The 21,981-nt window shown below is 36.7% G+C and overlaps 1 protein-coding gene across 2 annotated transcripts in view; it reads left to right on the forward strand.

Annotated features, from left to right (window-relative positions):
- Positions 1 to 19,820, forward strand: part of COL5A2 (collagen type V alpha 2 chain) — a 381,179-nt gene extending 361,359 nt beyond the window's left edge. For both annotated transcript variants that reach the window (XM_032406281.1, XM_032406275.1), the window contains 14 exons: positions 238 to 291; positions 985 to 1,146; positions 1,790 to 1,897; positions 2,837 to 2,944; positions 4,346 to 4,399; positions 6,594 to 6,701; positions 7,244 to 7,297; positions 9,892 to 9,999; positions 10,398 to 10,451; positions 11,457 to 11,564; positions 13,583 to 13,874; positions 14,822 to 15,009; positions 17,046 to 17,285; positions 17,958 to 19,820. In XM_032406281.1, coding sequence (XP_032262172.1) covers positions 238 to 291; positions 985 to 1,146; positions 1,790 to 1,897; positions 2,837 to 2,944; positions 4,346 to 4,399; positions 6,594 to 6,701; positions 7,244 to 7,297; positions 9,892 to 9,999; positions 10,398 to 10,451; positions 11,457 to 11,564; positions 13,583 to 13,874; positions 14,822 to 15,009; positions 17,046 to 17,285; positions 17,958 to 18,104 — 1,785 coding nt within the window. In that variant the 3' untranslated portion in view covers positions 18,105 to 19,820. The remainder of the gene's footprint in view (positions 1 to 237; positions 292 to 984; positions 1,147 to 1,789; positions 1,898 to 2,836; positions 2,945 to 4,345; positions 4,400 to 6,593; positions 6,702 to 7,243; positions 7,298 to 9,891; positions 10,000 to 10,397; positions 10,452 to 11,456; positions 11,565 to 13,582; positions 13,875 to 14,821; positions 15,010 to 17,045; positions 17,286 to 17,957) is intronic.
- The last annotated feature ends 2,161 nt before the right edge of the window (positions 19,821 to 21,981 follow it).

Raw genomic sequence — 21,981 nt, forward strand, 5'->3', positions numbered from 1 at the left:
GAACATACTTGTATGTGTTCAAGATAAATGGAAAGTGGAAAGAGAAAAATAGCATCCTTCCTACTGATTAATGCAGATCCATTCCCAAAAACATAGTATGCAAGAAAAAAAAAATCTATTGTTTATAACAAGGAAGGGAATCTAAAGCCTAAGCATCCCTGTGAAAAAAATAGATCCCAGAAAGTATATGTAATTAATAGTTATTTTAAAATTGCTTATATGATATTGTATTTCTAGGGTGCTACGGGGTTTCCTGGTTCTGCTGGCAGAGTTGGACCTCCAGGCCCTCCTGTAAGTCAATTCAGTAACTCAAATCATTGGTAGTGGAGTAATCACCCATACATACACGCGAAAATACACACAAACACACATATATACACATTATATAGATACACATATATGAGTTACTGTTTATTCTTTTATTTAATCCCTTAATGATTTGTTAACCTATGTTAACAACCATTATCCTAATAATTCATACACACTGGTATCCTATCAAAGTAAATTCACCTTTAATCATCCAGTGTTTCCTGGAGGAGCTTATTTACAAGTCCTTTTTAGCCCCAATGTTTGACTCTTATTCCATTTGAGTACTAAATTCTAACGGTATTGTGTGCTAATAACCATTTCCTCCAGTTAGGAAGCATCTCTGAAACTTTGTTTAATAAATGTTATTCTTTCATGATAAGATCAGGTCAGACAGAATAAAATGTTATATATTCACTGATGGAGCAGAGGCTTAAGATGTTTAAAAATTCAAGTTAATTTCAACACACTTTTGATATTGAGTCAAAGGTAATTGTCTGCAAATAATTTAGATTTCCTCCTGGGAAATGAATCTGCAGCTCTGTTTTGTTTAATTTTGTTTAAATCCACTGAATGACTGATTATCTAACAGGAAAAATGAACCCGAGAGGCCATTGCATCAAGTCTTCTAATGTGGCTTCCACTCTGCCATCCCGGGTTTCTTTCTATCTTTACTAGGGAGCTCCAGGACCTGCAGGGCCCTTAGGGGAACCTGGGAAGGAGGGACCGCCAGGTCTTCGTGGGGACCCTGGCTCTCATGGGCGAGTGGGAGATCGAGGACCAGCTGGCCCCCCTGGTGGCCCAGGAGACAAAGGAGACCCAGGAGAAGATGGGCAACCAGTAAGTTTGGCATCTTGGTTTGCGGCCACCTCTATTAGAGATATTTACTGATAGATACCCGTAATATTCACTGCCGAAAAGAAACTGTATACATTAACCTGGGTGCTTTCATAAATCCTTAGGCCCTATATGTTTTAAATTTACACTTCTCTGCTCTAGAAAAAAAAAAGGATATGTAGAAGTATAAAATATAACAGTAATGGGCGTGGTGTTCAAAAACTAAAGAGAACATTCTTTGTTAAGTATCTGTGCTGTATAAAGACAATTTTTTAAAATACGTTATTTTATTTGATATCTAAATGTCTCGAAACACTAATGTGTTAGGTTACTATTTCTTTTCTTTATTTAAAAAACTTATTTGTCTTTTTAAAAAAAGGAAAAATAGTTGCCTGAATAGTTACCTCTTTCATTCCTTCAGTATTCACATTACTCTTCAAGTTTCTTGGAAATCAATGAGCTGCTTTCACCTTTAAACAATGTTAGAGGCTCTGTGTGGAGTATAAATTATGACTACTCCTATGTAGTATGGTTTTATGAAACAGAATTCGTTTTTTGGTCTGAAAAACCTATAAAGCTGTGATCTGGTCCTTGCATATGGTTTTATCCTGGAGGATTTCTAATTATAGTTTATCCTCAATATTAGGGTCCTGACGGTCCCCCGGGCCCAGCTGGAACCACTGGACAAAGAGGAATTGTGGGCATGCCAGGACAGCGTGGAGAGCGAGGCATGCCCGGCCTGCCGGGCCCAGCGGTGAGTGGCCATGTCGGTCAATATTTCATCTGATTATGTGCAATATAATTTGCGAAGAGAGAATTTATCTTTCATTTCTTAGTAGATTTGAAGTCTTTTTTAGACACAAATTCTGAGTATCGTAAAAACCTTTGACTTTGAATGTCAAATTCTTTACTTAAGCACCTTGCAAAGTCTTTGAAAATATATTTATTTAACCCGGGGACCAGAGAAGTAGACAAATAAGGATATGGATTTTGGGTGATTCTAAATCTTTCTTCAAAGATTAAAAATACCCGTGGAGCTAGAGAAAGGGGATAATCTCCTCTGGTGAGTAGGTAGCCTCTTTTTAAATAAACATGCCTAACCAAAACATCCATATTTCACAGTTCAGAGGGCAAGTTTTCATAAATCATCAAAGGGAAGAAGTAGTTGAACCAAAGTAATATTGGAGGTGAAAGTGGGGTGAGCGATAAAGATAGACTCTGAAAGTAATCTCCTGTTCCCTGGAGGGTGCTAAGAACCTCACATTCCCTGGAGTGGGGATAAAAGTTTGACTTACTCTTAGCTTTGAAGAGATTAAATTTTACTGCTAAAAGTTTACATGCTTGTGGGGGGAAAAATGATGTTTTTATATGGAACGTGGACAGAGAGATGCACTGCTGTGACCTTGGAACTGGGGGAATCCAGTGGGTAGAGATCTGAAACCAGCAAACCTGGAGTTAGGGAAGATTTTACTGTTACCAGAAGTGAGCCAAGCACCCAGAAGCACAATCTCCCAATAAGATAGTGAAACCCAAGTGCCGGGATACAGAAATAAAGTGAGTATTGTGGGATAATGGATAATTAATATTATAGAAGGCAGGACTGAGGTGCCATTTGAATAAACGTAGCCTTTATGTAAACTGGCTTTCTTACATTTCTTCAGAAGTGGTTGACATATTTATATGCTTATTTCAGGGCACACCAGGAAAAGTAGGACCTACTGGCGCACCAGGGGATAAAGGTCCGCCTGGCCCCGTGGGACCCCCGGGCTCAAATGGCCCTGTAGGGGAGCCTGGACCCGAAGTGAGTGCTACATCAAAATAACTCTCCTGTCATCTGGGTGTCATGGGAACAGCTTTTTTTTTTAATTTAGAAATCAATTTAGAAATTTAGAAATCGATGGCGCATTTGACCGGAAGTTTCTTAGTGATGTTATTTGATGTACTTTACTTCTCCAGTGAGTTGTCTACATGAGGACAGAAAGAGAAGGTAATAAGCACTGACTTCATCTAGTCTGGAACCAAGGATTTTAGTTGATTTAGGTTGTTGCCAAATTGTTTTGAAGGTGAAAGGACACATTCATCCATCGTTTATCTTATTTCACTCTATAATGTCATATTTCTCAAAATTGCCAAGTTTTGTAGTAATAGGATTAATATGACAATTACAGCTTGAGAAAAGTAAGGAGAGATCATTCTACTTAAATATCACTATAAAGTAACATTATGCATGTCATGTTCCCTGAGTCTCATTTGAGAGGAAATCAATTTTTGAAAAGTGATTTGAGAAGTTATAGGTTGGAATCTCCTCTGTTCAGTGCTTTCATGGGTAAATTACCAGACAGTGTCACATTTTCTTGAAACAATCAATACCTTTCAGGGCAATTTTTCATCAAATGATAAAAACATAGGAAGAGAAGAATGTACATTGTAAAAAGTTATTTCATATATAACCCCAGTTGTTTTATTTTTAAACTTCAAGGATATTGTTTCGATAAGCTTAAGATATGAAAGGGAGGAAAACCATCAAGTCTTCTTCGTTCACTGGTGATACAAACAAAACATAAAATTCCAAGAATAAAATTATTGCTTATGTATTTCAAAGGATTTCAGGGTTTCCCCCCCAGTTTTAAAATAAAAAATAGAAATGAAGAATTTAGATTAAATGCAGGACGCATTCTGGGAGTGCCTGGGGTGGGCTCCTCCAACTGGTGCTGCCTGGTCTGGGCCTGGTCTGGGCCCACCATTGAAGAGGTTGATTAAGCCAACCTGAGCATAGATTTAGTATTGTTCCACACAAAGCACTGAAGGACCCAAATTTATAGCAAATTCCATGATAGTTTTAAAGTTGAGCTGCCATAGTAAATAACTGGGTATTCTTAATGCTTGAATATGGACTATGTGCACAGGGCAAGGAAATAACATTGAACTTTCTAAGCACTGGATTGTAAGTGGAAAATGCAGTGTCTTCTATAAAACTGTATTAAAATTGGCACCAAAAAAAGTAAGAATGTGTTAATAATCTTACAAGCAATTCCAAGTAATAGAAAACATGGCAGAAGACTTTCTTCTACTAAAATTTCCATAAGTGCTAATTTATACTTTATGGAAGAGAGGTGGAAACATGCTGTAATTTTTCTGGCAATTGGAATGAGATTTTTTTCATTACTCAGTTAACTCATTTTTCAAACATGATTCTTTATAGGGTCCAGCTGGTAATGATGGTACTCCAGGACGGGACGGTGCTGTTGGAGAACGTGTAAGGGCACTTTCACTGATTAGAAAATCAGCAGTAATGTAAATTTGAAATCTTTGTAATACTAAAGAGTAAAATTTACCCTTTCTTTCATAGCTCTGGGGCAGCCCCGATTTTCTTGATAGTAGCTACCTTTTTTGTAATGTCATAATTTAGGTAGATCTTGTCAATGAAATGAGATTTGAGTACACAGCAAAGTGAGATGGCATTTCTTATTAATTGTAGGAAAGCACATTGCTTTCATAGCTGGTGCAACATGAAGGCTTTGGATGAGGATACAGATGAAGTAGCCTAAATTTCAAACTCATTCACAAAAGTATGGAAGCAGAAATAGAGCTGGGTGATATCTAAATTTCTCTACTCCTCTCCTCAAGTGAATGCCCCATGAGAAAATAAACCATGTGGCTTTCTACATATCGTATATCCCATGATGTGTTCTAAATCTCATGACTTATGCTGAACTGAAAATATCCCCAACTTTTTCTGAAGTCCCAGTCCCTTTGGGTAGTCACACAGTTGTCTCATATCAGTCCACGGAAGGCAAAAAATCAGTCCCCCAGCCCAACATCTATTATGACACAATGACTCTTTTCACTCTGAAAGCTCATCATGCAGCAGAATGGGCTCTAAAGTCAGACAGACTTTGACTGGAATCTTGATTCCCTTAAGTAACCAGCAGTGCAGCCTTGAACAAATATTCTAAACCTCAGTTTTTAAATACTTTAAATAGGATGACTACTTATTCCCCTGGACATTTGTACATTAAATAGCATGTTTAGAGTATCTAGTAGGCACTCAAAAGAAAAAGAAAGAGTTTTGAGAAATCTTGGAGTAAGCCCTCCCCCCATCTATCATAAAGCCAGGGAATGCAAATTCTCTTGACATGTGGATTTTTCCCTTGGTCAGTATACATTGTACAATGCAGTAGTCTTCAAAGATTTTGCAGATGTCTTCCCTGGTATAATTTTGAAAATCTAAGAACCCCTATGCACAATTTAAGTTGCCATCACATTTTATTTTAATCATAAGTTTAAATAGTTGGAAAGGGGGTAATCATTGGTAAATTCTAAATGTGCTTTCAATATATATTTTTTTCAAAATCCTATATTTGCCCATTTAGCTTATCCAGTGTATTACATGCCCATTCTCTAGCCTAATTGCCAAGGTTTATCCTGGTTGCCAAACTGATCAGTCAAATAAGAACTTCTGCCAGCAGAATAGGTCTGACTCCATTTTTCAAGTCAAATAATTATGATAATACATGTTCATATGACAATAATCTCACCTCTGACTTCCTAAGGAGACAATAAGATTTGGAGCCTTGTCATAGTTGGGTCACCTGGATGAAATAAGGAGCAGCCTCTTTCTTTCCAAATACCTCATTGCTTTATTCTCAAGTGAACTGTGCATTCTGGAAAAGTCCTTAGTTTGGTGGCCAAAGGTGTTCACTCCTTGGGGCACTACGCCATAATAAGATTGCAGATAGATAAGAATGCTTTTCCTTTCATAAAATGGGAGAGGGGTGATTATTAAAGAGGAAGTAGGGAAGGATACTTCAGATCAGTTCTCTGAGAGAACACATATGGAGTTGAAAATCTAGAAAGTGGTTTCCTTAAAATTTTCCCAGTTTTCACACTCTGGAAAGTGTTTATCCCAAGTGAAAGGATACGCTTGAAGACTGCTTGGTGTAAGAAACATGCTAAATTCTGGAGGTGACACTGTTACACTCCAGTAATCTTGACTGTGGGAGTCATAGGGTAAAAGTGAGGGGAGGGAGGACATCTGAAATTGGGGGAAATATTCTTATTCTTTTCAGTTTGATTTATTAGTAAGTAAATATAAGTAAAATATTTAAGTAAAATATAAGTTGAATAATAAAAATCAGGTTTAAAAAAGGTATATATTTTCTTTTTTTTTTTTTTTAAAGATTTTATTTATTTATCAGAGAGAGAGAGAGAGAGCACAAGCAGGGGGAGTGGCAGGCAGAGGGAGAAGCAGGCTCCCCCCTGAGCAGGGAGCCCGATACGGGACTTGATCCCAGGACCCTGAGATCATGACCCGAGCCGAAGGCAGAGGCTTAACCAACTGAGCCACCCAGGCGTCCCTATATTTTCTTACCATGAATAGTATGAGCATATAGAATGCCGCTGGTTTAGGATAAATATGAAAAGAATAATACCATGGTTATTCTCGTCAGGGTGATCGTGGAGACCCTGGACCTGCAGGTCTGCCAGGCTCTCAGGGTGCCCCTGGAACTCCTGGCCCAGTTGGTGCCCCAGGAGATGCAGGACAAAGAGGAGATCCGGTAAGGAGAGTCAGTTTCATCCTGACAGTTACAAACATCAGTGTGCCATATTGTGAGCTACATGCATGCATGCACAGAATCATACAAGCACATTTGATTAAGGACTCTAAACAAAGAATGATAAACAGCCAATTATGACTTAAACTGTTTTAATGTTAATGGAAAACATTTGGTTTCTAATAGATATTCAAAAATCCTGATGCTTTGAATTTCATCATCTAAAGATGTTGTGATTGATAGGAAATGTAGTAAGTATGCATCATGGTAAATTTAAGCAAATAATGTCTTAGCGTAATCCACTCAGGGGATCTTCAGTCAGTGAAGTCAATTAATGAAATTGACTAAAGAAGTGTCATTGGGGTTGTAGTGAGCACATCTTATGCCTAAGGACATTAGCTTGATTTTAATCAATTAGACATAAGAGTATGCACGTAGATATACATAAACATATATAAGTATCCAACTTATGTATTTTTGAATTCTGTATCTATATAGTATATGCATATTTTTTACACACTAATTTTTGTGAAAATTTCTTCTAGGGTTCTCGGGGTCCTATAGGACCACCTGGTCGAACTGGAAAACGTGGCTTACTTGTAAGTTCTCTGTTTTTCTTTAAAAATAAAAATCTTCTCACATAAATATATATACTCTCAAAGAAGCACAATTTAAGATTCATAAATGAAAATTAGCAAGTTCCTCAAACTGTGGACAAAAATATTAATTTAATATCCAGAAGTTTGTATTTTTTTATAATTTTAACATATGTCCTCTGAATTTCACTGTGAATTCTTTCAATAATCAATAAAGACCTTTAGAGTCATAGGTTTCTCTCAAAATAATAGGAATCTTAGTGCCCTTTTTAGAGATTTTCTAGAAATCACATAGGAAAATGGGTTTGAAATCTCTTTGTAAACTTGAAAAGTGCTAGTCAAATATTTTTTATTTTCAGCTAGACTACTCTGCTCATGTTCTGATCTTTTTGCTATTTGCAATTACTTCCAGGTTAATGATTATTATATAGATATTTTACTGTGAATGAATCATCTCTGATGGCAGCCTAATAGGCCATGGTTCCTTTCACACTCATTATATAAATTAATATCTATATTGATGAAGAAAAATTATAGCCTTAAATTCATGGCCTATTATTAAATCATAATTCTCAGCTTTGATTTGAGCCTCACTGGAGAAGATTTCATAGTTCTATGGCATGTCAAGTGAATGATTTTCTAACTAGTTACAAAAACAACGTGGTTTATTTTTCATGATTAAGTGAACTTTAGTTAGTAATTTAAATAGGTGCTTTCTGGTTTAGTTTATTTTCAATTATGAAGTTTTAGGACACCCCAAGACAAAAGAACCTCTCTAATGTGAAAACGTTCAGGCTGATTTTAGTATTTAAATTTGCATTACTATATAAAATATGTAAAAGTAACTAAGATCTACTCTTATTTTTATGATAAAAAGATTCCCATACTGTTTGACAATTAAGATGTCCAAATTAAAAAAAGATAGAGAGAGAACCAAACAAAATAACAAGAAACTAATAAGAAAATAATTAACCTGAGAGCCAGTCTATTTGATGATATTTTCCATTCTCCAAAGTCAGATTGATAGAGTTTGAATTATCTTTTAGGAAAACTAAATACAACAGAAGCTGTCCCTATAGTAGGTGACCCTATATAGGCCTCTTGTCTGTTTACTGTGAACCACTGGATTCCTGGAGTTGCTCCCATTTTCTAAGACTTTAAAAAATGAAACAAAACAAAACAAACAAACAAAAAAAAAACAAAGAAAAAGGCAGCCTAAGACTGATCAGATTAATCTGGTAATTTCTACCTCTTCTCTAGGCATAGCTTCTATCCTACAATAAGATGCTTAATTATTGCTTTTTTCTTTAGTTTCTCAGGATCAGGATTGATGAATTTGGGTACAGATATTGCAGATATAAGGATAACAAGCATTTCTTTGTGTTTTCTTTAGAGGAGAGTGGCTTAATGATGATATTCCTCTTCCATTTGCTTAAACAAGGCTTTGCCAATTTTTTATCCCCCCCCAAGTTTGAGATATAATTGGCATATAACATTATTACAGTGCATAGCACAATGATTTGATGTATGTATATATTGTGAAATGATTATCACAAGTTCACAGTAAGTTTAATTGGCACCCATCATCTCACATATTTGCAAATTTTATTTTCTTGTGATGAGAACTTTTAAGGTCTACTCTCTTAGCAACTTTCAAATATGGCCAACTTCCTTAATATACTCCCAGCTGGCATATCCAGTTAGCTCATCTACATGTGCAAATTTAATAAACATTCCTTTCTTAGAGGAAAAGTAAGTAAGAACTCATGTTTTAGTTTAAAAGAATCCATGTATGGTGGCAATATTTTTACATAATGATATCAGCATAATATGTGAAATACAATCTTTGGAAAATGTTTCAGATCAGTTAGATCAAACTTAAAAATACATCATTTTAGTATGAATGCAGGGTAGGCATTTAACAAACTGAATCTTTTGGAAAGCATTATTATATATCTTATGTTTTTAGTGATCATCTTCATTCCTTGAGGAAAATAGACAAAAACTTCTAGGTCTAATTCTATTTAGATAAGTAACTATGTTAGTTCATACGGTAGTCCCCCCCTTATCTGCCATTTCACTCTGCGGGGTTTCCGTTACCCGCGGTTAACTGCAGTCAGGAAGCTAATGATCCTCCTTCTGACATATCATCAGAAGGTCAATGGTAGCCTAATGCTACGTCGCAATGCTTACGTCATTCACTTCACTTCATCTCCTCACGTAGGCATTTTGTTATCTCACATCATCACAAGAAGAAAAACGGTGAATGTAATACAATAAGATATTTTGAGAGAGAGAGCAAATTCACATAACTTTTATCATAGTATATTGTTGTAATTGTTCTTTTTGTTATTCATTACTGTTAGTCTAATTTGTGCCTAATTTATAAATTTAACTTTATCATAGGTATGTATGTATAGGAAAAATCATAGTGTATATAGTGTTCGGTCAACCACTGTGGGTCACGGAACATATCCCCCGTGGATAGGGGGGCTGCTGTACAGTATTCAAAAGTGCAGTAAATACAACTATAAAAATTAACATTGCAGTAAATTATAATCTCACCAAGCAATACCATGTCATGACCCTATTTCTAGGGACCCCAAGGACCTCGAGGTGACAAAGGTGATCACGGAGACCGAGGTGACCGAGGTCAAAAGGGTCACAGGGGCTTCACTGGTCTTCAAGGTCTTCCTGGACCTCCTGTAAGTTATTCCTTTAAGTATTATTTGCCTTCCATGTGAAAATACCCAGGTATCTTGACAGGAATATTTATTTGTCCATAAAATGGTTGGACTTTTTATATCTTATTTTCATTTGAAAGCATATCTTGAATATTTAATTACCCAGTTACTCATTGTAATTTGCCATATATCAGCTGTAATTTTGTAGGAAGAAATAAAGCAAAAGGACATATGTACCATTACTCTACAGTTTAGTATTAGTCAACTCATGTAGACATCATAGAGATTGATAACTTCAAGAAATTAGTTTATCCTGCTAAAGTCAATGACAGCACATTTTTAATCATTTTTAAAAGCTGAGAATGGCAAAATGTAGGTGTAAATATTTTGGCGACATTTTTTACTTTTTTCCTACTTAGGGTCCAAATGGTGAACAAGGCAGTGCTGGAATTCCTGGACCATTTGGCCCAAGAGTAAGTAACAAAACCTACTAAGTTGCAGATGTAAATAACCACAATGCTTTTGGTGACACAGTGCTAGGGCTTGAGTATCATTTTTATGGCATTGAAGCTGGAGTCAGCCCAGGTTTTCTGAAGCTGACAGCAAATGTATGAGACAAACCATTCAGCAATTACCTTTAAGTAGAAATATTCTGAAACATTGCTTCATGGGCCCACATTAAAACCTTTTACCTACCCTGTATATACTGATCTGTTACTTCATTTTGTTAGTTTGTGTTCATTGAAATTTCACTGAACCCTTTAAGAAGATACAATAGGACTTACTATGAGGTAGAAACAGATTTTGAAGCTGGATATGTTTTTTTTTTCCTTTAAGTAATTGAGATACTTTTTCAGAAGTAGTTTGCATAAGGCTAATTCAGAAGCAAATCATAAAATGAAACCAATATTTGAAGCTTTTCAAAATTCTACATTGGTATCAGTGCTGCCTCCAATAGGCCATTAATGTCCTAAGACAATTGACACACATAATTACCTAGGACAATCATGGGAAGAATTTCTGCTATGTCTAAATACAGTGTAAACAAATCATACATAACATTGAGGAGAGTAGTATTAATATAACTGGGATGTGATGAGATCCTGGGGAATAAGCACAGAAGTTTAACTTATATTAATCACTCATACCTCTGCCATTTTCTTAGTCCTAATTAATTAAATTTCTAATTAACTTTATAATACATAAGATTTGATGAAACAGCCTTCTTCCCATAAAAGTGGATGATCAGTCCAGTAAAGTTTTTGACTGATGCTGGTCTTTTACCATGTATGGATGATGGAGAATCCAAGTGTGATCAAACAGTGAACATTAAGGAGCAAGAACTCCATTGATTAGTCAGCGGACAATGAATGAGAAACCATTGTGATTGCTCTGTAAGGAAAACAGTTCTTTGATTAGACAGTCATTGTAAAAAGTTCTCTTCATAGAATCTAAAATACAGTCCTTTTTTCTGGCAGGGTCCTCCAGGTCCAGTCGGTCCCTCGGGTAAAGAAGGAAACCCTGGACCACTTGGGCCTATCGGGCCCCCTGGTGTGCGGGGCAGTGTTGGAGAAGCAGGACCTGAGGTAATCACAGGGGTTTGCATGCAAGAAATGCTATTGGTTCCCAAAGCTTGGACTCTACCCAAGGAACATCTGTGCAGCATGGTGGACAAGAGATCGAAAGGACTCTGGAAACAAACCTAGAAGTCATACAAGAACTTGTCCATATGAGTAACTATTTCAAGTATTTTAATACAGATTATTCAGAGCATATTAAATTAGAGTCCAAGCTACGGAAGCCTGGACTTCGTGTGACACCAATGAGAGAAAATAGCAGGTTATGATTGTATTTATAATTAAAGTTACGAAAATGCCGCTTTGCTTTAAATGGCAATATACTAAACGTGAGATTGATGAGTACAGTCATTCAGGAAAAGGCTGGAAAGGGAAAAGTACGAAATTAAAGTTTTTCTCTATGGAAAATGCCATTCAGAAAGGATTTAAATTAAAACTTCTTATAAAACATTCCAATAGTATCAACTTGGGAAACATCAGGAATTTGGGAAACATGCTCCCATTTCTGCCATGCACACGTGTGCGTGTATGTATGTGAGTTTACACATCCCTCTGTGCTATTTCTTCCTCTTTGGTCTTATTTACCTTTCCCTTTTTATTCTGTCTCTTCCCTTTACTGATATTACCACTAAATCAAATATTTGTTATTTATTCTATGGATGGAACAGCCTTATTTTTCCCATGGTCAAGAGGAATATTTCCTATCTATTTCTCTGGGAATGGAAAACAGCTGCAGAATTGGAATACCTCTGACTTATGTGGCTCTTGATTGACCTTATTCTGTGGTTCGGTGGTCCTTAATAGAAAAAAAAATCTCTTCCCCCCGATTAGCATAAAGGAATGCATAGAATCACAATATGACCTTAAAGGGAAAAAACCCAACGGATTTACCAGTCTGTTGAGGGTGAGGCCAGGTTGGCAGTGTGAAGCGACTTGCTCAGAGCCACCTAACACGGTGCGGCTAGTATGGAACTCCAGCCCTCTGACAGCCAGCACTGTGCTCCCCACATGAAAGGTGGACCACACACCCCTGCAGGCTGTCCCCCGATCCCCTCAAGTTGCTGAGCTCTTCCCTGGGAAGCGATTGATAGAGAGGATCCACTGCTAAGCACTTTCTGTGCTTATGTCCCTATTACTCCAATAGTTCTTGTATGGCAAGAAAAGTAAGAGAGCTGTTTATTTTTGTTAATAAAAAGGCTAAAGAGAACTTTATTCAATTTTGTTTAGTACAGAGAAATTTGATCTACACATTAATTAATGCACATAAAAAGACTTCCTATACTTTCCTCTGTATTTGGAAGTAGGGGAAAATTCTTTCAGGGTGTTTCTTGCGGGTATTTCCTTGATATAGATGTGAGGTCTTAAAGAACTAGCACCCACAACTCCTCTGCATCTCCTCCTCCAGCTTCTGTCCGTAAGTCTTTTTGAAATATTTTAGTTTGCCTTGCCCCAGTTTGGAAATGAATGTACATACCTACACATTCTTAACATAAAATATATTGCATCTGCAAGGTAAACGTCGGAGCAAATATTTTATGCTTTGATTTTTATTGGTCTCAGATGCTGGCTTGCAGATCTGTCGCCTGATAAAAGTTATGCATCACTTCTCATGCTTGAAAAGTTACAGGAGCAGGCCCAGAGCCATCTAGTTTTAAAAAGTCATGAGGTCAGCGGCGCCTGGGTGGCTCAGTGGGTTAAGCTTCTGACTTCGGCTCAGGTCATGATCTCAGGGTTCTGGGATCAAGCCCCATTAGGGCTCACCGCTCAGTGGGGAGTCTGCTTCTCCCTCTCCCTCTAGAGGCCCCTCTCCCCTGCTCATATTCACCTGTGTTCACGCTCTATCTCTAATAAATAAATAAATAAATCTTAAGAAAAAAAAATCATGAGATCACAGATCTGTTGGTACCATCAAACTGGGATATCGCACTAACTCCCCACATACAAGTCTCATCAATGCCTTTGTGTCCAGTTGAAAAGCAAAAACAAAAAATATATATTAACTGCATTTCTGATTTTTTAAAAATTAGGGTCCTCCTGGTGAGCCTGGTCCACCTGGTCCCCCTGGTCCTCCGGGCCACCTTACAGCTGCTCTTGGAGATATCATGGGTCACTACGATGACAGCATGCCGGATCCACTTCCAGAGTTTACCGAAGATCAGGCGGCTCCGGATGACAAAAACAAAACTGACCCAGGGGTTCATGCTACCCTGAAGGCACTCAGTAGTCAGATTGAAACCATGCGCAGTCCTGATGGCTCTAAAAAGCATCCAGCACGGACGTGTGATGACTTAAAACTTTGCCATTCTGCAAAGCAGAGCGGTGGGTAGACACCTCCCCATTTGAGCAAGGTCCATTGTTTCTGATTGTGTTCTCAACTGCATCCCTAAATATTTTACTGAGTCTCTACTTAAGTGACAGACACAAGAAGTAAAATGGCAAGCCTGTCATAGAATTTATGCTTTAGTGGTGGGGACAGTCAATGACGTGAAAAATTATAGGATGAGATGATAAGTATTATAAAAGAGGGCATACTCTATTAATGATCCCATTTCATGTAGTTCCAGAGATAATTTATAGCATTCTAATTGTAGTTCAACTCATATACTTACTTTATTCATAGATTATTAGATTCCAATTATATTTTGCTTTAAAATATCAGCTTTCTAAATTTAATGAGAACACATCCATTTTGGCAAAACCATGTAATTATTGTGGATTGTCTCTTTTTGGTATAGTTTTCTAATCTATAAGATGGGTATAATGATATTTCCTTCCCATGTCTGTTTTGAGCCTTCAGCACATGATGTGGCAAAGTGCCTTAGAACAGTGCCTGGCAGGACGCCTGGGTGGCTCAGTCGTTAAGCGTCTGCCTTTGGCTCAGGTCATGATCCCAGGGTCTTGGGATCGAGCCCTGCATCAGGCTCCCTGCTCGGCGGGAAGCCTGCTTCTCCCTTTCCCACTCCCCCTGCTTGTGTTCCCTCTCTTGCTGTGTCTCTGTCTGTCAAATAAATAAATAAAATCTTTAAAAACAAACAAACAAAACAAAACAAAACAAAAAAAACAGTGCCTGGCAGTAGAAAGCGCTCAGATGTGTAACAGTTACTTTTTCCTAGCTGCAGAGTATTTCCTGAACAGAGATACTCTCTCTTAAAAGAGTCCTTCATCAGTGAGTTCATATCTTCAAACCCTCTGTTAATTCTTTCAGAGACTCATAATCATGTTTGAAATTCTCTTTATTTAGCACGTACTTTTATTTTGGAAAATAGGTGAGTACTGGATTGATCCTAACCAGGGATCTGTTGAAGATGCAATCAAAGTTTACTGCAACATGGACACAGGAGAAACATGTATTTCAGCAAACCCATCCAGCGTACCACGTAAGACCTGGTGGGCCAGCAAGTCTTCTGACCATAAGCCTGTTTGGTATGGTCTTGATATGAATAGAGGATCTCAGGTAATTTTATATACTTTCTAAAAATTATATTCTTTGCTTTTCATTATTTATTGTATTTTATTATTTATTTAGGACTATGCTATTATTTTTGACCAGGTTTATTATTACATAAATAAATTTTACTATGAATTATATTAACATAAATTTTGAATGATAATTTTCCCATTGATGGAATGTGGAGAAGTAATTGTTTTTACTCTTAGTACTTTTAATGCATGTGACACTGACTGTGGAGTATACTTAAAAGGATCTTGCCACAGTTGAAAGACATAGATTATATTTAGCATCAGGAGAACTTGGTGACTAGCACCTGGATCTCTTGCTGACTTTGTGACCTCAGGAAGTCACTGAACCTTTTGGAGCCTCAGTTTTGCCATTTTAAAGTGAAAGTGATGGGGTGCCTGGGTGGCTCGGTCGGTAGAGCCTCTGACTCTTGGTTTTGGCTCAGGTCATGATCTCAGGGTCCTGGATCGAGCCCTGTGTTGGGTTCCATGCTCAGCGGGGGAGGGGGGGTCTGCTTGAGGATCTCTCTCTCTCTCCTTCTCCCTCTGCCCCTCCCTCCGCTCATGCATGCTCTCTCTCTCACAAATAAATAAATTTTTAAAAAAATTTTAAAAATAAAGTGAAAGTGATAATATTTATCTCACAGTCTCTGTGTGACTATAATAAGCTTAATATATTATTTAGTACCTGGTAAGCTACAAATAAATATTAGATAATTACCATAATAGTATTTTTAATAATTAGATCACTATGTAAACTTTGTTGTATTATTTAAACTTAAGGCATTTGTATAATTACAGTTGGTCCTTGAACACAGGGGTTAGGGAGAAAAATCAGTCAAAAATCTATGCAGTCAGAAATCCTCATACAGCTTTTGACTGCCCTCAAAGTTTACTAATAGTCTACTGTTGGCTACAAGCCTTATCCATAACATAAACAGATGATTAATGCATATTTTGTATGGTGTATATATTACATACTATATTCTTACAATAAAGTAAGCTAGAGAAAAGAAAATGCATTAAGAAAATCATGAGGAGGAGAAAATACATTTGTAGTACCGTATACTGTATATACTGAAAAATTCTGTGTATAAGTGGACCCAGGCAGTTCAAACCCATGTTCTTCAAGGGTCAACTGCATATGAATTCTTTTAATATTTTTAAGTCCATTCTCCTTTATGTTTCTTTCATGGTCCTGTATTTTGATTCTCAACCAGCCTTGCCACTTCCTATTGTAATATGAATATTTCATTCTGGATCTCCTTATGGCAGCCTAACTCTGCAATTTTCCTCTCACCTCTGCTTCTGATCTTTCCTCAGAACACGTGTTCATAGCAAACATAATGAGACATTATGGATGTGTATAGGATATACTAGACTCTACCCTTGTTTAATGAGTAGGAAATTTTAAAATTTAAATATACCCAGTTGAAATATAACTTAATTAATATAATATGTAAGAGGCTTAAATAGGAGCATTGAAAATAAAATTCGAAATAGAAGATAAGTAGAAAAGAACCTATAGGAAAATATTTTTGATTATCTGTTTTTGTTAGCTAATGGAAAGTTTGTAATTCGTATTTCCTCTAAGTATGTAACAGTGGGTTTTAAAAGATTTTAAGCCAGTAATTGAGTCCCAGTTCTTATTATAATTAGCAATAAAAGCAGGGAGTTATTTTTGATACACGATTAAGTCAGTGCTTAAGTATAACTTCTAAAAAGCAATATCCAAGACTTTTTAAACAAATAGAGAAGCAGATTTCAAAAATACTTAAATTTCCTCTGATGAGTTATAATTATCATTGGTTTCATTACCTTTTGTTTGGGATAGTAAGGACAGAGGTCCTTACTTGAGAATATTCATAGAATTTTCAAAATATTTTTATATATAGGTAAAGTATGTTGTTATATGAAAGAATAAAAGTAATATTTCTCAAAACTGATGTCTGAAATCAAAACAGACACACACACACAGAGGGCACTATGAAACCCTTCAGTGTTTCATATAACAAAGACTCTTTGTTTCTGTAGTTTGTTTATGGAGATCATCAGTCACCTAATGCAGCCATTACTCAAATGACCTTCTTGCGCCTTCTATCAAAAGAAGCCTCCCAGAACATTACTTACATCTGTAAAAACAGTGTAGGATACATGGATGATCAAGCCAAGAACCTCAAGAAAGCTGTGGTTCTCAAAGGGTCAAATGACTTGGAAATCAAAGCAGAGGGAAATGTTAGATTCAGATATATCGTTCTTCATGATACTTGCTCTGTAAGTACTTTTGACCTATATTGATCTGGTTGAAGAAGAAATTTATTTTTGATAAAAATACTGTCGTGGCAGAAGTGGGGGCAATCTTACTCTCACTTTGTTTATACTTGTTCTTTAGGGTAAACATGAATGTGTGTTAGTCCATGAAGCACAGTAGAAGTTTTAATACAAAATAACTAACAAAGGACTGGGTCCTTGGGATTTAACCCAGCTCTTCTGTAAACTCTTCGGTGGTTCTTCTGCAAGTCACTTTATTTAATCTCAGTTCCAGACCTAAAATTCCTCGATTCTAAAACATATATTCATTCTGAGATACCCCTTACCTTTTTCACTGATTTGTATGTCTCCTCACTTGCATATATAGATATAAAAGGGAAAATATTTATTGATGAATTATAGTTTCATTTGTGAAAAGCAAAAAGGCTTTCATAATTTATGTTAGTGACCATTTTGGAAGCCGTAAAAGAACAAAAGGCATTTCCTCAATTTAAACATGAAGGCAATGCCTGCAGCCATGCCAGGACCTAACTTCATGTTAGCAGTGCTCTAAATCTTAAGTAGTGCTCTAAAAATCATTGCTTTCACATTATAAAATTTGGCTTGGAAATTTATATCTAACATCTTTGGAATAACTTGTCTATACCATTAACCCGTTGCATCATTTAATTCCAGAAACGAAATGGAAATGTGGGCAAGACCATCTTTGAATATAGAACGCAGAACGTGGCACGCTTACCCATCATAGATCTTGCCCCTGTGGATGTTGGCAGCACAGACCAAGAATTTGGCATCGAAATTGGGCCAGTTTGTTTTGTGTAAAGCAAGCCAAGATACGTTGACAATGAGCACCACCCCCGCCATCAATGACCACCCCATTCACAAGAATTTTGACTGTTTGAAGCTGATCCTGAGACTCTTGAAATAATGGCTGATCCTGCATCAGCATTGTATATATGGTCTTAAGTGCCTGGCCTCCTTTCCTTCAGAATATTTATTTTACTTACAATCCTCAAGTTTTAATTGATTTAAAATATTTTTCAATACAGCAGTTTAGGTTTAAGATGACCAATGACAATGACCACCTTTTAAAAAAGTAAACTGATTGAATAAATGAATCTCCGTTTTCCTCAATTTATTTCAATGTAATGACAAAGTTGCTTAGTATTTATGAGAAAATTCTTCTTCCTGGCAGGTAGCTTAAAGAGTGGGGTATGTAAAACCACAATACATGTTTATTTCACTTGGCTGTAGTTTGAAAAATAGAAAGTAGTGCCCTTCTGTGACCTCTCATTCCCAGATTATCAATTAAAAATGAAATCAAAATGTTTATCCTTGTGATTGAAACCCACATGCATGTCTTGATATTGTTTAACTACCATAAAAACTCTTTAAAGAGAACTTTGGGAAAAAAAATCAGTTTCTCAGTGTCTCAAATGGAATTTTTAAGTAATATATATTCAGTGGGATTTCTGGAAAACAAAGTGACCTTAAATTTTTGTAAAGTGTGGTCAGTTCAGACTTTTTTGTCATTCAAATTTAAAGGTATCTTTCCCTCTTGACTCTATCAATGTAGATAGAAGTTACATGAGTATACCATTGAATACATTTGCACTTTCTTGTTTAAGAAGACATTGAATGCAAAATAATTTACATGTACAACTTTATAAACATATGTCCAGGACCCAAAGTCGAGAGTCTTCCACATGTACAATCTCATCATCCTGAAGCCTATAATGAAGAAAAAGATTTAGAAACTCAAGTTGTGGAGCTGACTCTAATCAAATGTGATGATTGGAATTAGAACATTTGGCCTTTGAACTCTTGTAGGAAAAGTGACCCAACATTTCTTAGCATGAGCTACCTCATCTCTAGAAGCTGGGATGGACTTACTATTCTTGTTTATATTTTAGATACTAAAAGGTGCTATGCTTCTGTTATTATTCCAAGACTGGAGATAGGCAGGGCTAAAACGTATTATTATTTTTCCTCTAATGATGGTGCTAAAATTCCTTCTATAAAATTCTTTAAAAATAAAGATGGTTTCATCAATACCATTTGTGAAAAAATAATTGTTAGACTTCCCATTTCTGAAAGAAGGAGCATTGTTCCAGTGCCTTTTCATTGTTCATCTGTCATACTGTATCTGGAATGTTTTGTGATACTTGCATGTTTCTTAGACCAGAACATGTAGGTCCCCTTGTGTCTCAAGGTTTTTTTCCCCCTTAATTGCATTTGTTGGCTCCATTTTTATTTTTTCTTTAAAAATAAACAGCTGGGACCATCCCAAAGGCCAAGCCATGCACACAACTTTAGTCATGTATCTTTGCAAAACATCAAATTAAATGCACGCTTTTGTCATGTCAATGGTTTTTGTTTTGTGAAATTCCTTTGAACATATTAGATCCATTTTACTTCCAATGGTGAAAATTAAAGTGTTATTTTTTGTCATTTGTTTAAAGGATAAAACAACAAGTACATTCCATTGTGTATATAATGGCTCAGAAACGAAAATCAATTTTCAACATCACCCACAAAGGCAACACGACACTAATTATCACTGTCTATGCCCTTAAAAATCTCAGGGTAGTATTATTGATAAAAAGAGAAAAGCAACTGATTTTTCATGGTTGAATAAACTGTGATAATAAAATGTATGCTTCAAAGTATATCACATATGAATTTAGCCTAAATGATTTCAGAGTTTTATTTTCAATATTTATTTCACAACATTGTTTTTTCCCAAATTGGTTATTATTTGAGCTCTACATCTTCCATTTGAATGTTTATGTACCTGAAGACATTTGTGAGTTTGGTTTGTATTAAAACTTCCTTCAAGTCCAACCTATACAGGTTGTACAAGTTCAGATAGATGGACCAGAAATATGTGGTGATTCTGTTAAGTCAAAAACACTAATAATCTCTAGCTACAGAAATACCAGCTCTTATTTGGAGCTCAGGAATGAAAGGTTGACCTAGACAATTCCAAAGGCCCTCAAATTACTTGTCTGAGATCTAGATCCATAGGTCCCACTAGACTAGTGGACTTCTTTACCTTCCTAACTGATACCTCAAACTCTACATGATCAAAAGTGAAATAATCTACATCTGGGGAGGATGGTGACATTCATTGATTATGAATTTATTAAAAATACAAATGAAAACTTCCAAAATTAACAGAAATTAAGAAAAAGAAGAAAAATAGCAAAGAAAGCATAAAGAATGCTGAAAAAAATCCCAAACTCATAAAATTTGGCAAATCATGGCCAAGTTGAATGTAATTTATTCCAAATTGACAAGAGATTCAGGGAAATTGTAGACAACATCCCTTCTCAACAGAATCGTGTTATATGGCTGGGAGCAAGTGCAAACAATTCTGAGGGGAAAAAAAGAAATACTGCAGAGTCCTTATCCCACTATGAATAAAGAGCATCTCAAGCTAACTGTTTTTCTTTGAAATTACGAAGATTTCAGGAGGGACTAAGAATAATCTCTTTTTCTTTTCTGGTTTTGTTTTTTTTTTTCCTTAATTTAATTTAAATTCAATTAATTAACATATAGTATGTTATTAATCTCTTAAAAGCTAATTTTGGGGCTGAGTCCCAACAATGGTAAACCAAGGCCATGATACCATATGACAACCACAAGTCTATGGAGCACAAGACGTGTCAGGAAGCTGATTTTTTATCAAAATGGGTGGCTTACCCAAGAGCAGCTTTTCTTCCTAACCTCCTTTATCAATGCATCATTTTATCCAAATTTAAGTGTCAGCATTCCCCAGGGATCAGTCTTTTCCTATTTACCTTCGCACCCAATACTCTGTCATCACCGGCCCTTATCCATGCCCACAGTTGTAATTACTATGTGTCAGTAGCTCCAAAATGCATAACATAGCACAAATCTCTCCTTGGAGCTCGAGAAATGCATACATAAATGTTTAACTCACCACCTTCATTTGAGTTTCAAAGGTACTTGTAGCTCAGTATGTCATTCCTATCTCAAAGCTGGTTTATGTTCTGTGGTCCCCATCTCAAGGCAATAGTCTCATTATCCATCCATTTAATCAGGCCAGAAACCGTGAGTCATTCTTGACACTTCTCTCCCTCACCATGCCAGAATACTGGCATGGCTAAGTATTTTCAATTTTGCCTTGTGAAAATAAAAGAAACCTAATTTAAAACGGAGTTGGAAAGCCCTGAAGGGGGAGCTCGCACAAAGTACCACTTGCTGTAAAGAAACATAACTTGAATTTCCCAACAGAAAAGAAGCATACTTTACATACCCCAGCAGGAGGAAGGAGGAAGGATTTCTCCTTGCCCAGCAACAGCCCAGCTGATGAGAACTCAGTGCAACAGTCCCTCCCAGTTTCCTCCCTTCACCTATAAAAGCAAGCCCCTGGGGGCGCCTGGGTGGCTCAGTCGGTTAAGCGACTGCCTTCGGCTCAGGTCATGATCTCAGGGTCCTGGAATCGAGCCCCGCATCGGGCTCCCCGCTCCGCGGGAGGCCTGCTTCTCCCTCTCCCACTCCCCCTGCTTGTGTTCTCTCTCTCGCTGTCTCTTTCTCTCTCTGTCAATTAAATAAATAAATAAAATCTTTAAAAAAAAAAAAAAAAAAGCAAGCCCCTGTCCTCTGTTCTCCAGACTTGCGTATGATTCGCCATAGTGTGCGGGTCCCGAATCGCTATTCGCAAATAAACTCA

The sequence above is a fragment of the Phoca vitulina genome, unplaced genomic scaffold, assembly GCF_004348235.1.
Source record: "Phoca vitulina isolate PV1807 unplaced genomic scaffold, GSC_HSeal_1.0 scaffold1, whole genome shotgun sequence".
NCBI lineage: Eukaryota > Metazoa > Chordata > Mammalia > Carnivora > Phocidae > Phoca > Phoca vitulina.